The 17,139-nt window shown below is 41.7% G+C and overlaps 1 protein-coding gene across 4 annotated transcripts in view; it reads right to left on the bottom strand.

The window, feature by feature from the left end:
* The window catches only part of ephb1 (EPH receptor B1), a 168,408-nt gene that overhangs the window by 112,890 nt on the left and 38,379 nt on the right, over window positions 1-17,139 (bottom strand). For 3 of the 4 annotated variants that reach the window (XR_015125997.1, XR_015125999.1, XM_086271449.1), the window contains exon 2: window positions 2,181-2,245. Coding sequence is in view for 1 of the 4 variants with exons in the window: in XM_086271449.1 (XP_086127575.1) it covers window positions 2,181-2,245 (65 nt within the window). In the remaining 3 variants the exon portion in view is untranslated. Of the gene's footprint in view, window positions 1-2,180; window positions 2,246-7,397; window positions 7,449-17,139 lie in introns of those variants that run through there. The other variant, XR_015125998.1, reaches the window with a different exon arrangement.

Raw genomic sequence — 17,139 nt, 5'->3', positions numbered from 1 at the left:
ATTTTATAATTTAAAGGAAAATGATATATAAGCACCTGACACTTGTTTTGTTGTACAAATGCTCCTGCTTTGTTTGGGAAGGTAAAATTTGTCAGGTAAAGGTGGGTGTATAGCAACTTTATTATTTGCACCCCTCTATTTTTATTTAGAGAAAATGTTAAAGCTTAATAATTTATCTTATTTGGAAAATAAAATGAAGCATTTTATGGCTGTTTGGCTGATTATTGTTTTGGTGCATCAGTGAATCTCAAATCTAATGCATTGTTTTCTGTAGTTTTGGTCCAAAACAACCGGACTAATTATCCTTTAAAGCCATAAATACTTTTTGTTCACAGCTGGTAAGTGTTGGTTGCTGGGTCACTGCCTGCCTGTTCAGTAGAAGGGAACATTAAGAAAGGCAGAAATACAATTCAAATACACATGTAACATTTAACATGAATCTGTCAAAACAATTATTATTTTTGAACTGTTAGTGTTGTTGTGCTGCACCTTTGGTATGCATGTCAGATCTTATTAAGAACAGCTTTTAAACATATATCTGTTTTATGTGTGGAAAATGTGTTGTGTCTTTGCGATGGTCACCAGCCATATGTATGTAGGTCTCTCAGTATCTGTGGGCAGCTGATTTGAGGCTGCACATGAGACACAGCTCTATGTGCCGTGGCGAAAGCTATCAGTTTTTGGTAGGGCATGCTCGTATTACAAGAAAAACACTTGGCTTCGTGATCATTTTGATGGCATTACTACAGTTTGCACATCGTGCAAATGTTGCTAATGGTGAACACTGCTGTTCACCATTTGATCAAGTTGGTCTATAAAGTCTTGGAACGACTAGAGTTGCATTTATTTAAGCCCATAATATGTGTAGGTAGTAAATAGGAAGTCAGTCGGTTAAGCTAGAGGAAATCCTGGTCATGCTAACATCTGCAATCAGCTAATTTGAGATATCAGCTAAACATTTTTGAAGAAAAAAGGTATCTAACCAACATTTGTGTTTTAGCCGTTTGTGAAGAGAATATCAACAGCGAGGCAAAATTAAAAGTAAAAAGTAAACAAAATAAAAAATAAATGAATAAATCAAAAAGAGAGACAGAAACATAGAAGGGGATAATGACAGTTAACAATGGCTGTTATGCAAGAAAATGTACAAGTCCACTTGCTCCATCTGCCACTGGGGTTTTCTTGATTAATCATGAAGGAATTTGCGACATGGCTCATACCATAAGAGAAAAACAAACTGTGGAGACCACAATGAGAAGGGCTCACTCCAGATATTGTGCAGATGACAATATCACAGCCATACATGCAAACTCACACACACGAGGTTATTACAGGTTATTTTAGCTTGTATTCCTTGAGGAATACAAAAAACCCCTGCCACACTCTAATGCTTAAACAGAGTCAAAGCTCTGCTCGGTAGCAATAAAAGCTCCTTTTAAACGTGTGTAAAATGCCTCATAAAGACCTAAAGACCCAGAAAATGGGGGAAACAGTCCTTTTCTATCCTGGATAGCTCCTGTAAGATTCATATCACTGTTGTGCTATGGAGCCTTTCATTGAATTATCGAATTACAATACAGAAAACAAGGTCTTAAAACGCTCCATTAGCATAACAGGGCAATAATACTGAGTTTCAATCAAAAAAGAGAAAAGAGGAATATTGTTCCACTTTGTTCCAGTTAGCCTCATTCCATTTCTGTGAGAATACCTAAAAGCTGCAGATAGTTCCCTTTAAATCTGAAAAGCCCTGAGCATTTTTTTTGTCCTCTTAGCTCCTCCTCCCTCTTTCATCCTAATACCTCCACTTCCCTGTATAAATGTATCATTACAGTATCATTATGTCTATGGTATCCCCCCCAGCCTCCATTTACAGGGACTTAGGTACTGTGTTCTGGGACTTAGGTGGACCCATTATGTTATTAAGTCATTATGAACCGGGACACAGAGAAAATAATACCCATAATGGGAGCTACATTGGGCACTGCTTAAGTCTATAACTATAACTCCCATCCTCCCTGCTTTCCTGCCTATTTGTCTGTCTGCCTGTAAACCTGTACGTGCTCTGTGTCATGTTACACATACCCAACAAAGCTATTTACCAGAAAAACAGAAAAATAGTGTGAAGTGAAACTTCTGATTTATTTAATTATGTAAACATGTGTTGGCAACAACGGGCTCACCCCAGAATTAGGATATGCTGTCCACCCCAGCTCAGCTGTGGCCACCCGAGTGTCCATCAAGGTCTCTGCAGCAAAGAAAGAAAAAGACAGAGAGAACCAGCGGTTAGCCACACAGAAGCTATTTTGAGTACCATCCCACACAGCTAAATTATATTCAAGCCCCAGTGATCGCTTGACACTCATTGATGAACAGAAAGCAAGAATCCCTACAGTGTTTCATCCGTCTCTGTTACTCTTCTGTTAAGACTAGAAACAAATCCTTGGCACTTTGCTGGAAGGAACCTCTGAGAGACTAAAAAAAACTCTTTGCATTGTGTTATCTCGCTATATACAGTACTAGACTACATCCTGCCTTTGTCCTGCTTATATGTGTGCAAGTATTATGAAAGATAAGTGGGTATGTCGATACACTGTATGAGGTTTGCAGATGGCCTGGCAAAAAGAGTTGGCTTCACATATGAAGAAGGAGCCCTCCAAGGTTAGGCTCTGATGTATTTGCGTCAGCTTTCCTTAACCTAAAGTTATGAAAACGCATATATCTGCAAGCCATAAAATGTTTTTTAATTTCAGATTAATTAGCTAATTTTCTAAACGCCTGCCAAAAAACATGATGACCTATGTTGGATAACTTTAGGCTACACAAAATGAAAGAGTAACACAATACAGCCTGAAAAAGGAAGAAAAAAGTACAGAGAAATGTTCAAGGATTGGATTTATCTTTGTTTGGACTTTTATTATACAACATGTCATATCTGGCCACATATCAGTGCAATATGAGAACACAGATTGCCCCCTTCCTAATCCTCAGGGACATAGCTTAGACAAATAAGTCTGGCAGCTCACACCAGAAGTTTATCAGCTCTTTTTTTGATTAATATCTGCCTTGCTGGTACATGATATGTTGCTCAAGGAAAGAAGAGAGAAATATGGCAGTTTTCACAAAGCGCTCACCTGCCCCTCTCCCTTCAATACAGATTTATAGAGCGATGGACTAACTGACATGCTGGCCTTAGCAGAGTAATGATAGATTGATAATTTCCCCTGTAACAGACAGTTTATCCTCGGTCCTAAAACATTAATATTACAGAGAGTGAACCAAAGGATATTTCACATTTTCCGATGTCCCCTGCCACGACATACACTCCATTGTGTTTGTTGTTTTGTGTTGTGTCCAGACAGATTAAAAAACTGCGAGACAGAAGGGTGAATGTTATGCTTGTGTGATGATCTGCATTCTGTAGTAGACAAGCAGAAAGTGTGTGTGTGTGCAATTTTCATAGGAACTGTGGTCGTTGTGTGTTTGGCTTGGAGCTCTTCCACTTTCACAGCAAATGGTTGGCTAGCACAACCCACATGTGTTGTTGATAAGGGAGAAATCTCACTCTGATTAAATGCATAGACACAACGATGCCCTCTTTCAAGATTTCCAGGAGAGGTTCCAGCCCTCATCACCCTCCCTTTACCTACTCCCCCAGAACAAGCACGCACTCGCAGCTGCTGCTAATTTGGAGTCTCACTGAAGTCGCTGTGCATTTTGAAATCATTCCAAATGACGGAACACTCAAAGCCCGTCATCCGTGGTTCAAGAGCGTTGGTTAAAATTTTTTTAAAAACAAGTACATTGTGGTAAGGATGAGTGACAAGCCACCTGTAAGAAGAAAAGAGCCTTTTCATTCTCAATCTCTACTTACTGGGAGAAACTGTCCTCAGACATGAAACCAATTAGCCCCTGCACACACAAGCACTCACAATGCATGTTAGGACACACGCAGATGGACACCCGTTCTGCTCATGCACCAGCCAACTTAGAGAGCAATTTTCTGTGTACACCTACAGTGACAGCCTTGTTCACACCCGGCTTCCATCAGAGTATTTCAATTTCCCTAAGATCAGCCTTGCCTTGTCTAGTTTCCACAGCCAGCCAGCTCCAGCCTGCCTGCCTGCCTGCTTGTACGACTTGCTGTCAGCTGGGGAGATAGGAGCATGAAACAGCCCTCAGCGCCAGCCAGCATTGTGGGGACTGCCAAACCTTTCTCTGGGGAAATCACAGAAGCTTTAGTCAAATCACACAGGGTCTTGGTCGACCTTTTTTTTTTCTATTTCCTTTTAAAATGGAAGGGGGAGGGTTGGGGTTGGAGGGGATTCGGTCTAAGATAGGATGCGGAAACGAAAAAAAAAAAAAAAAAAGGTCAAAGGCCCAAGGGAGGGGTGGATGAGCAGAGTCATGTGGTCTAATGCCTACCATTAGCAGAATATCAAAGTAGCGGATGAGTAAATGGAGTATGCTAAGTGGTGATTAGCAACGGGGAGGGGCTCGAACAGCCATCATGGCATTGCTCGCACACCTGTCCACTGGCACTGGAGATTTTGAAAATGTCCCTTGTGTATGTGCATGTGTATGTGTATGTGTATGTGTGGGGCTTTTAAATGAGCACTTCTGTGAACCGTTCATCCATTAAATGATAAGTGGATTTGAATAGTTTCATTATAAAATCAACTTAATTACACGAAACATCTCTTCGAAAAAGAGGAAACATTGTTTTTTATTGCTGAAATTACAAGTTATCTAAATAGCCTAAGGTTACACACTAATTAAATTTTGGTATAGGTATTTTTAAAATTTATTTAATATTGGGTAATATTGGGTAAATAATAAACAATTAATCTGTTAGTTTAATTGGTTATTATAATGAGTTTTAGTTTCAGTTGATTGCCTGTTTCTCTGTTGCCCCTGTAATGGAGTGGCGATCTGTCCAGGGTGTACTCTGCCCCCCCACCCCACCCCCAACACAAACACAATACAGTATGGAGTGCAGTTAAAAACAATACATTACTGAAAATTGCATTTCAAGGACCCGGGATGTTTATTGTCTGTCTAGAAGCTTAATGTTGGGTTACTCCTTAGCATTGTAAAAGCAATTAGTCGTCCACGCACTCCAAGTTTATAGCAAGTCATTTGCAAGGCAAGGAAAGGACCTTGCCATGTCCCTAGTGTTTGGAAGGTAGCCCAGTGTGTTTTCTTCTGTATTCATATTCTGCTATGTCAGCTCCACCTGCAAGCTCCACTAAATTAAGACCAGGCAGTTTCACCAGTAGTTGAGTCTTTGTGAAAATTGTTAACATGGAGAGATTAATGTTAACTAAGCAGCCACGGCTCATAAATCTATTGGAAAACAATGGCTTGTAGGTGTCGGCGTCACCAGCCTTAAATACATTCAAGGATCCGTAAGGCTCGAGGCTGTATTGCAACTGCATCACAGAATATTAGTTACCCTTTATCATACAATGGATGTAGGTTGGATAACACTGCAAGAGTACCAGTCAAAACCCAAAAGTCGCAAGCCAAAGCCAAGACTCAGATGAGGCCTTGCAGCTCCCAATCCCCGAGAGCACAGCTCCTTCTTATTAGCAGCAAGTGATAGATCAATACCAAATGGTAGGTTCTGGAAGCAGCCTACCATTTGGGGCTAGAGAAAGGGAGGGAGAGAAATGAAAGAGTGAGAGAGACTACATTAAACATTGATGGGGCTCTGCATTATAGATCGATAAGGCAGCTCTCTTCGCACAATTACACGTCAGCAAGCAGTCGCATGACACATCGCATAGACACGCATGATTACGTGGAAGTTGTACACACTAAAGAACATCAATAGAACGGGAGTTCAGTGAAGGAACAACAGCAAAAATGAATTGGCCAATCTCTCTGCCCTCTTTTAGCTCTCATGCATGACTTTAATTCTACGCTTTAAAAGTCAGAATGCCAACATGTCTGTGTAATTCCCTCCTTTGCAGCCAATCTGAGACTGTATGGCCACTAGTCGATACAACATGTGCCGAAGTGCCTCTCTGAAGCTTCCTGGCTCCTCAATCAATACAGCAGGCCATTCTCCACGGATTTCCATTCTCTTTCCATCTTTTACATTCATCTATTCTTTAGCCTCCCCCCACTCCCCAATGTCCTCCTGTTCAAGGATGCTGGTATACTTTGTAATTCAATGAGACAATCACGTCCAGATGCAGGATGCAAAGCTTTAAGGGTCTTCTCTTTGTGACTGTAGCAGCAAAGCGAAAGAAGATCTGAGGCCCTTGGATGACATTATGTAAGTGGGGTTTATCTTTTCTTGGGGGGATGGAATCAAGATGGTCGGATAAAGAATGAAAAAGAGGGAGAAAAAAAGAAGACAAATAGACAGAAAGACGGAGATGAAAAACCAAGTGGAGAAATCAGCGGGATTGGAATGAGCACTTAACAATGATGAAACCCCATGGTAGCCTGCTGAGCCTGGAATCTTAATACAGAGCTGAAAACAAAGCGACAAACAAACACGAACGAAAGATGCTGCATCTCCCAAACTAATCAGCCGTCCACTCAGGGGACTTATGAATATAAAAAGAACGTTTTGACAGAGTGAAGTATTTTCCGAACCCTAACCCACGCAGACAGACACCACTTACCCGCTGCATCCCTGATTTCGAAAGAAAAGACCGCTTCACGTCCAGCATGGTTAAGGCCATTTAGCAGATTTGGAAACTGCAGTTATGGCACAGTACTGCTTCAGGGGGAAGAAGAATATAAAAAGGCAATATCTGATTGAGTCACCATGTTCAACAAAGAAGACAATCCATACAAACACAGATGTGAGACTTCTCTACTCCGTGCCACACTAAAGCTCTGTCACTCATACTGAAGGATTTTTACTTTAAATAGAAGATACAGAACAGGCAACTGAAATGCATCAAAAGAAATGTGTTACTTCCATGTCCCCCTGAAGACAGAAATGACAATGTGACTAAATTTGAAAACTGAAGGAAAAAAAAAGAAAAAATCTGCCAGCCTCCTCCGAGACATTAGCGCGGAGTGATGGGATACACAAGTCCTGCATCTTCTGAGCCACAGACTCCATTAAACGAACAGGCTCACAAATTACAGATTGCCCACACTCATACACACAGATTTAGTAATAGCGCGCCTGGCTAACAGTCACTCACGACGGCTGTGTGAAAATATAATTTTCGCTCCGTGGAAGAAGAGCAGACACGTATGAAAGACAAAAGAGAGAGAGTCTAGAAGATAAAGATGAACAGGGCAGCACAAGGCAAAGTGTGCTCAGCAGCAGCTGTTGAGAAGAATGTCTTGTAAGAGCAGAAATTTAATAAACACACAGCATCTGAAGAACCTGATGAAATTATCCTATCATCACAGGAAGGTGACATTACCTTGGCCTCGCACATCTGGGCTGCTGTGTCGCATTCAATATAAGATTCAACCTTGCGGCACTTGGTGAGCAGCCACATTCTTTCCCCGCTGTTACCGGTTTGTAATAGAGTTGTTATGGTATTGAAGCAGGAAAACACAACAGCCCCCCCTGAGGCAGGCTTGGCAAATACAGACAGGTACATGGTCAAACAAAGGCTATACCAACACCAAAGTCTCATGCATCTGATCATATCTTAGTGGTCAGTCTGTCACTCAGCTACCTGCATAATGTAGGAACAGCACATTTATACACAAGCCCCCACGTTGCACCTTTTCATCTATTCTTCTCCCTCTTTTCCTTTCTTTCACTCTTTTCTCTTCCCTCGCTTGGTCAGGGGAGAGAGGTTAGGCACATCATTTGCATTCATTAACATTACATTAGCAGACAGAGTGATCTTTAGAAACCAGGCTGCCGGAGAGTGTCATCTTTAATTCATCATAACCCCACCACCTACCCACCCACCCTTCCGCTTTCTCTTTACCTCCACCTTCTTCTCTCTTTTCTTCCCTTTTCATCCACCCATCTCTCCCTCGTTCCTCTCGTCCCTTAATCTCAGTGCATCATTTATCCCCCTCATCCCTGCAACTTTCTTCACTCTCCATTTAACACCGTCTTTCATCTCCTTCACTTTAGCCATCTCTGTTTACCTTTACACTGCCACAGAGCTGTCTGTATTTTGCTCTGCCTCCTGTTAATGACAGGCTACCGGGAAGGGGTTCGAACCCTGCCCCTGCGTAAGCCTTTTCAATATAGGAAGGAGAAGAGACGCGCCCAAAAAAGACCAATATACACATCATAAGCATCAGTCTGGGAGACAAGACTGAGCTGATGATCTCTAGGCTTTATTCAGGGTTCTCTGGCATAACCTTATGACCCGAGCTTATTCTAAAAATAAAAAATAGCTTCCTAACAAGCTCTGCTTGTATTTGTATCTGTACAAGTGCATCTTAAAAATTTCAATAATATGATTTTACATTAGTTACACTTTTACATATTCTATATTTTTCACATGTAAAATGAATTATGTCAAACTATTTTTATTTTACTTGTCATGATTATGGGTTCTAGCTCATAAAAATGAAAAGCACATGAAATCCACAGCACTATCTAATGCCTAAAAGTAATAATTAAGGGAAAAAAATCTTAAATACTAATAACTGATAACAAGATTAAACCTAAATCATTTTGTCCTCACAAAACTGCCCAGGATCAGATTTCCTATAGCAGCAGACCAGCAGCAGTGACCAAGCAATAATCCAGATGGAAGCAGCACTGCCCTCCCACAATCATCACAATACTCATTACTGCTGATATTGCCTCAGCCAGCCTGTCTGCTTTTAAGAAACCTGGCAATTTGCTGCAGTAAAATGAGGTAATTACAACTCTTATCAAGCTCCTCACCTCACAAAACAGCATTTAGAGAGAGGGAGACTACTCTCCGATGGTTCACTGGCTGTGGAACAAGGCTTTGGCTGGCTTACCAATCACTCAGCCACACCCACTCACTGTCATTTATTCTATTTGCAACTCCTGCTCCTACCCACTCTCCGTTGCTTCCAATAAAAGCATTTCAGTGGAAATTTGATCACTTTATTGACACAGCTGGATAAAATTTACTCCGTCAGTCCCACTAGACTAAAAGTTTGATAAGGCTTACGTGAGTCACAAGGACACAAAGAAAATGACTTTCCAGCACAAGAACTGCACAAGGAGATTCCTTCCTAGTACCAAAATGGAAAATAGGAAAAATTAAATTCTGCAAAACTCTATGTTGGAGGGCTAGCACAGAGAAAATTGCAATTTAATAGTTTCCCATAAGGAGAATGAGTCTACTCTATAGTTTTGACATTTCTAACCTTCACATGAAAGTCAGAAGTTAGCTCTAGCTTACTGTCATCACTTCTCCTGCCTAGAGACACAATGAGCCACAGAGAAGTACCATGCCCGGGTCACACTGGGATTGCGTGAGGCTGACATTTACCACTATAAGTTATAGCTAATGGGCTATTCAGAGTGTGTCATGGTCCTGGGTCATTTTGACCCAGTGTTCTTAGTTTTTCTGTAGTTTGTATTTTGTTTCTTATGTCCATTGGATTGTTTGGTTTGGTATTTGGATTCCCCCTGTGTCCATGTTTTTATTGTGGTGTTTGCTCTGGTACCGTGTTCCCATCCTATGTGTTCCGTGTTCTCCTCATCCCCTCGTATTCATCCTTCTTCTCTGCCTCTCTCTCTGCCTCTCTCTCTCCGTGCTCATCTCTGTGTACTGTGTTGTGTTTAAGGTCCACATCTTGGTGTCAGTATCGTCAGTTTCGTGTCCTCCCTACTCGGCCATGAGTAATTGTCTTCAGCTGTGTTCCCCGAGTGTTCCCACTTCCCTCGTTACCTTCTGTGTATTTATGTCAGAGTGTCCCTTTGTTCTGTGTTGCGTCGTCCCTCTAGGTTGTGTGCATTTTCCGTGTCTTCCCAGCGCCTCAGCTTTTAGTTGCTCCCAGTATAGTTTTATATGACTTCTTATGTTCCTGTTAATAAAGACCGGCCTTTGAGTTCATCCCCGTGTGTCTAGAGCCGTGCATTTGGGTCCTCTCTTGCCTTCACACAGCCGCCGCATGACAGAGTGAGTAAAATCATCTGTGTTTTTCAAGTCGACCAGGAAGTGCTGAGTGAACAGAATTATGTCATTCACTGAAACTCCCAGTGCAGTCCCCCTCACTCTAATTAGGACAGTAAGAATTACCAATTAGTGAGGTCCTGCATGTGCTGGAATACAGTCATGTGAAAATGAAAGAAAAAAATAAGTAGACTCTTACTGTTTATATGGCAATTAACAGGGCAAGTAGCTGCCAGCTAATCTAAGCTATTCTAGCAATCGAATTCACCAGGTTAACTTCTACAAAAGCAACATGGACATTGAGGTGTGTGAACATAATGCCTTCCCAGGACATCCTAACAAATTAACCTGAAGGCAACACAGTGTAATACTTGGAAAATTTACAAAGAACCCAAGACCTAAGTAACCTAGTGACCTCTGCAGACCTCAGTAAGCATGTTAGACGGTACAAAGACTGACAAGTATGGCCTTTTTTCTTTCTCTCTTTCTCTCTCTCTCTCTTTTTTTTTTTTTTTTTTTTTTTACAAGGCTTGAAGAACAGTGTCTTCTCTCCAAACTGAACATGGCAGCACAGATAAGGTTTGCAACGTCACACCTGAACAAACCACAGTACTTCTGGAACAATGTCCTTTAGACAGATGACACCAAAGTATAGATGTCTGGCCATAATGCACTGCACCACATTTGGAGAAAACCAAATACACCAGTCCAAACACTTTACACCAGTGGTGGGGTGATAAAGGCGGGGGTTATTTGAGCTCGTGTTGCAGCCAGAGGACCTGTGCTCCTTGCATTGAGTTGACCACAAACTCCAAAGCCAAAGTATTGTTGAGTTAAATGTGAGGTTATCTGTCCAACAGGTAAAGTTTGTCCCAAATAGGGTCATGTAACGGGGCAATGAACCCAAGCAGACCAGCGAATAGTTGAAAAAGAAAAGAATCAAATCGTTGGAATGGGCAACGAAAGTGCAGACCTCAATTAAATTGAAATGCTGTGTTGGGACCTTAAATGACAAAAATGTCCACAAACCTAAAGGAACAGAAGCAATGCAGTAAATATGAGTGGGACAAAATTCCTCCAAAAATGAAAAAGTCATAATGAAAAGGATTACTCCATGTTATTGCTGCTAAAAATCTTTCTATAAGATACCCAATCACAGGTTGTACTTGGTGTTTTACAGATCCCTGTGAAAAGTTTCTTTTTCACATGAATGTATATACATTTATCTGGATTGTGATAGAGGAATCACAACGTGTAAAACTGTTAAACTGAGATAAATGCATGAATTAATAAACTTCAATTGTTTACAAAGGTTGAATGATAATACAATGTGAGTCCCCTAGTTGCCTTTTATAACAACACAGAGGCTAGTAGGGCAACGCAGGAGATAGAAATGAATGTCCTCGTCTGCCACACTGTAATACACTTGAACTGAGATAACCATCCTGTAATATGCAGAACCAATATGAAGGGCAGAGAGAAACTGTGAGATACAGAGATGAAGGAAAAAATAAAGTGGATAGTAAGACAAGAGTGAGAAGGAGCAAGAGGAAGGAGGAAGGCGTTCGCTATTCATAAAAAGAGAGATACTCGGAGAGACACTGTGACGGAGAGCATGTCATAAGGCAGTGCTGTGTGTTATCTTATCTAGAAATTGATCTAACCTTAGCTGAACAGTGGAGTTGGATCATTTCTTGGAAACCACACTGTTTGTGTCTTGCAACCAGCATAAACAAAGACGCTCTGTCTCTTTGTGGTTCTTGTAGTATTCATATTCAATAAAACACACACAGTCAAGACCGTCTCATCCAAACGTGGGCACAAGCATCCCGCTAACAGCTGAAAAAAGTTCGTGCATAACCTATTGAAAAAAGTATGCACGCACTAAAATGTTCTCCCAACACCCAAAACAGCACAGCTCTGCTGCTCCTCCCATCAGGACACTGCTAAACCTCCATTGTATAACTAAAACTGTGGGTGCCATCTGTCTGAGCAAAGGGACAATATCAGGGCTTTCTAAAAGGAAGCACAAATTAAGACAATACAGAAAGTCCTTTATTTCCTAAAGATTAGGTTAGTACATATTCACTTATGCTACTGGTAGTTTCTCCCCAATTTTACGAATGAGGCCATGCACCTCTGTCAGCCTGTGTTTAATGGGGGGAGCCAAATACCAGCTAGCAATATCTTATTAAATCCTGTTGTTAACCGTGTTTGGATGTGCCACAAAATTGACCTGTGACTCTTCGATAATTCCCCTATGGGTAGAGAGGAAAAGAGTCAGAAAATCGTGGAGTCAGACAGAGAAGGGACCTTGAGGGTTTGATGTCGTGCTCTCACTCCATCTCATCTGTGGCAGTAAAAGAACGACCTTCAACCACCTTGAACCCACTGGAGCTGAATTTCAATAAAACTCAAATTATCACCCGTGCCCATGGGGCTTGGGAAAAGCACTAAGCTTGAACTGACTGCACGTATAAGACGATTTAACAGTCATATGGAGGTGTGAGTGAGTCAATCATATGACACACTTCTTTTTCACACTGAGGAGTCTCAGCGGTAAGCGGTGGTTACTGTACCCTGCCGGGAGAGGATGCCACTGGGATGGATCACTGATTGTTTTCCATGTGACTAAGTGTGTGTATGGGGGGGGGGGGGTTAGATCACCTGAAAGCACATATGCCAACATGCGACCGGGAAAGGGTTATTCAATTTATCTGTGTTCTCCCTTGACCGATGTAGTGAGATGCAGGTAATTGATGCCTCAGTTTGGTATTCCCTAGCCATGTGCTCTCCACCACGGGGACGTTGCTGGCTAAGACGGTGTGAATGAGAGAAATCGTGTGGTGTGATCTCACTCCCTTAACTGCGAGTGAGGTGTTCTTTGGGGATCTCGTTAGTGCAGCTCTACTACACATACACACACAGTCTCAACACCAACAACACACATACATAAGCAGTGAATACATCCCAGGAGTGAGCTAAACCACTAGCGATGGTGACCGTGGACATCCGCAGGTGGAGTTCACCTCTCGTTCTCCCCCTTGCTGCCTATCCCCATAAAAACGCCAGTGGCCTATCCAATGCCTCCGAGCAAACACAATCCTTTCCATTAAAAGCGAACACTAAATCCACCTTCTTGCAGCATATGCTCGCATGCCTGAGGACGTCTATATATTTTTGGAGATGGGCTTTGTTTTTCCTCCAGGGCTTTGCTGGAGTTTGGATTCAGCAGTGCCGGCGTGTACGAAAGAAAATAGTCCTAAGGACAAAAGAAAAACTTTCAGCAGAGGATCTTGACCTTACAGCGTGAGTCTGACATAGGTGGGTTGAGATTCTCCAATCTATAACAAGAGAGAAGGATGGGGAGAGGGAGGAAAAGAGATCATTTTTACCTTTGGGGAGTGAAAGTGAGAGAGACCTTTTTTTGAGTAGGCCTATATTTGTCTGAAGATCTCTCATACTGCAGAGGAAAATGGCGTGTGCCCTCTTTGCTTTCCTCCAGAGGTGGGGAAGAACGTAAAAAAAAGAGGAAAAGGCTTATTCTCTTAGCTCCCAGGAGAAATATGTGTTTGATGTTCTTCCATTTGATGGTGCCGTTTTTATGTCCACCATCAATGTGCCCATTCTTTTCTTTTCGTTTTTTTTTAATCAGTTGTAAGTAAGTATTTATTTTTTTTGTATCTCGCTCTTCCTTCGCAGAGTCACTCTGAATGCTAAGCCACAGCTCAGTAAAACACTGAGCTCTTCTGGGAGAGAAAATGTCATTTCATACACATTACATTCAGTCTGTTATGCCACGGGGAGAGTGTGGGTAATTTTGATCTTGTACTACAAACACACACAGATACATGCACACGCTGAATCTGACCTCATCTCACTTGGAATCCAGGACGCTTGAGCTTTGGCCCACAATGCAACCTCAAATGTCACAGCTGTCCAGTGACACTAGTGGGGAGTGCAAACATCAGCCATCCCTCTGGCAGTCCCAATAGTAGCAATGCCAGCACTAGCTGAATGTAACATTTTCTTTTTTTTTTATATTTTAATCTCGCCATTTTGGATCTTCCAAGCCTTCTGTTGATTGCTAATATAACAGAGACAACATTGGGTGGATCATTGGATGATCTTCAGAATGTAGCATGACAGACTGTGGTTACCATCGCAGCTAAAAATCTTCCTGCCAGAGGGAAAAAAAAAAAGAGCTTCCAGGCTGAGCTTTACTTGGCATTCCCACCAGATGAGGCCGTTTACTGCTGTGCTCCAGGAGTCAAAGTGCAACACTCTGCTCGCTGCGCTGCAACCGCACAGCTAAAGAGCCGAGATGCTTCGTTAAATATGTATTCGCCACAGACACATTTTAAGCACTTCCCTTTACTTCACACGTAAGAGGCGGCAGCAGCAGAAACTTGCTAACTGTGCACTTTGCGCACTCGAAAACACAGATTTACTAATGGCCACATGCAAATGTAAATACAGGCGGCACACACAGCTTGCACAGCTGTAAATGTTGATCCGAGCTGTTAAATTGTTTCACCACTTCAGTGCCACCGGGTCAGAATATATGCAGGTGTCTGTCCAGGGCACAGATGTGGTTATCAGCTTGTAGTGGAAATTCACAAAGTGGTTTCCAGGTGTTTGGAGTGAAGAGGACTTACTGAAGACCTACTGTATTTTAGATAAATTCATAGAAATTCTACACATTTTGGGTATGCTGCGTGTAGAGGAGAAAGTCTATACAAGTAGAATTTGGAATTTTATTTGATTTGTGTACAAACAAAAATGTCAAGAAAACGCGATAAACTCCATCCATCTTGTGTCATTTTACTTTGAATACTCATTTAAAATTATCGGGCCCTGGCAGATGGAAATAAATGCCCTAATCATAAGTGGCAATATATTGATGATTTTAAGCTTTAAGCTTTGGTTCAGAGGAAGTAGAAAGAGTATGTTTTCATTACCATCCATCCATCCATTCGCTTCCGCTTATCCTTTTCAGGGTCGCGGGGGGCGCTGGAGCCTATCCCAGCTGTCATAGGGCGAGAGGCGGGGTACACCCTGGACAGGTCGCCAGTCTGTCGCAGGGCTAACACATAGGGACAGACAACCCTTCACACTCACATTCACTCGCACATTCACACCTAGTGGTAATTTGGATTATCCAATTAACCTATCCCCCCATGTTTTCATTACGTTAAGCAAAAATGTTGCTTGTCACCCTGAAGAAATGAATGCACGGCCCAAAGGAAACAGATTTTTTAAGGTTGTATTTCAATATTTTTGCTCTCTTTCGCTCACTCTCTCCCTCTCTTTCAGACACACACACACACACACACACACACACTTTATATAAAGTCAACCACTGTTATGCCAACAATAATGATGATTCACTTATTTCCCCTGTGGATCTTGAATAGGGTGGAAAAGCATTTCAAGCAATAAACACTAAAACCTTCCACTGACATCCATACAAATGAGTGGATCATAAATTCTTCCAGGCAAGATGACTTAAGCTTCTTATTCAACAGCAAACATTACTATCTCAAAAATGAAGTTATTTTACTGCTAAATTAATAAATGATATCATAGTTCTGCTACATTTTTAGAAAGTCTAAAAGAAAGCAGTAACTGGTTAGAGCAGTGAAGCTGACTCTAAAACATTTTACTTTTAAATGCTTTCCCAGTAATTATCAGTGCAGTTTGTTGTGATATATAATCAACACTGGATTTGTGTAATAACAGAAAAAAAAAAGCTTCTCTTCATTTAGTGCCTGAAATGTATTGTTGAAATTTTCTAGAGCTAGTACATTCCCGACCTACAGTATTGTTTGGTCTGTGATTTCACTCTGACACTACAGTGGTTGCTAGGCAACGTGATGACGGCATAATATATCACCCATAATGAAAGTTTTGTGGATATAAATTAGATCAGATTCTTGTGAAATTACACCGATATGATGCTTTTATAAGGTGTTACAGGCACACAACAAATTCTAAATGGGTCCTGGTGGCTGGTAGGAACATGATGACAACAAAATACCTGACACAGATGTACCTGGTTTTGACTGCACTAGCTTAACTCCTGATCATGTAGTAGCAAGTCTGCGACACGTATATGTGTCCTGCAACTTATGAATAACGGAAAACAAAAGAACAACGTGCCTTTAGTGATAAGCAGCAGCACATACAGCAGTCGGATGAATAAGATAAGATAAAGACACTTTGCGTGATGGTGTCAGTACCACACCGCTTTAAAAGGCAATTTTCCAAATGTTTGCCAGTACACATTTCATACATTGCTTTTGCTAAGGCTTAAGTGTATGCTGAGCAAATATGACTACCATCTCACAAAGTGTTTGTTATCTGCAGTCGTGGAGCTATTAATGTAGATGGGTGCTGGAATGACTCCCAGAGAGTTTCCATACACTAGTACTCCTCTTTTCTCCTCCCCAGGAGTGTTGTTAGCCCGCGTGTCCCCTGGCAGCTCACTTGACATAATGAGGCTGACAGACCTAAACAAACTCAGGTGGAGAACAGGGGCAGAGAAAAAAATATCAAGTACAGTCATTGGAGATGGACGAATGAGGTGAGGTGAGCAACCTGCTATGTCTGGCAAGATGTACGGCTACTGCTGTAGTGTCTGTGGCTTAATGTGATAGAGCATGAGTCATAACACTTCTTTGTTTCCCGTCTGTTTTCCTATCATATTCTTTATTTCCTTTTTTGCCTGTTTATGCTCTGCTGTACTCAGACGCAGTTCTATAAAGGCATAGGGTGATAACTGATTGAAAGAAAGTGCACTGTACCATCTCCTTTTTTCTCCCCTTTATTCCTTCTTTTCTTCTCTTTATCTTTTGGTTCTCTGTCCCTCTTTCTCTCTCTCTCTCCAGGTGTGCTGGTCGCTGGAGCTAAATGATGAACAGAACCACAGTGTCTGCTGTCTCTAATAGGGACATTATGCAGGAGGATGGGAGAAGCACTCACACCAGGCTCGTAAATCACGTAGACTCCTGTAGAGAGACTCACTGCAAGGCCTCACTGCTCCACTAACCCCGCAACAGATACACAAATATAAACTGAAAATCTACTCAAA

Source organism: Aulonocara sp. 'chitande type north' Nkhata Bay, linkage group LG18 (genome assembly GCF_057382095.1).
Source record: "Aulonocara sp. 'chitande type north' Nkhata Bay isolate Kocher_YH1m ecotype deep benthic linkage group LG18, A_spYH_male_GT1.1, whole genome shotgun sequence".
NCBI classification, from domain to species: Eukaryota; Metazoa; Chordata; class Actinopteri; order Cichliformes; family Cichlidae; genus Aulonocara; species Aulonocara sp. 'chitande type north' Nkhata Bay.
This window is presented reverse-complemented; position numbering and strand designations above follow the sequence as displayed.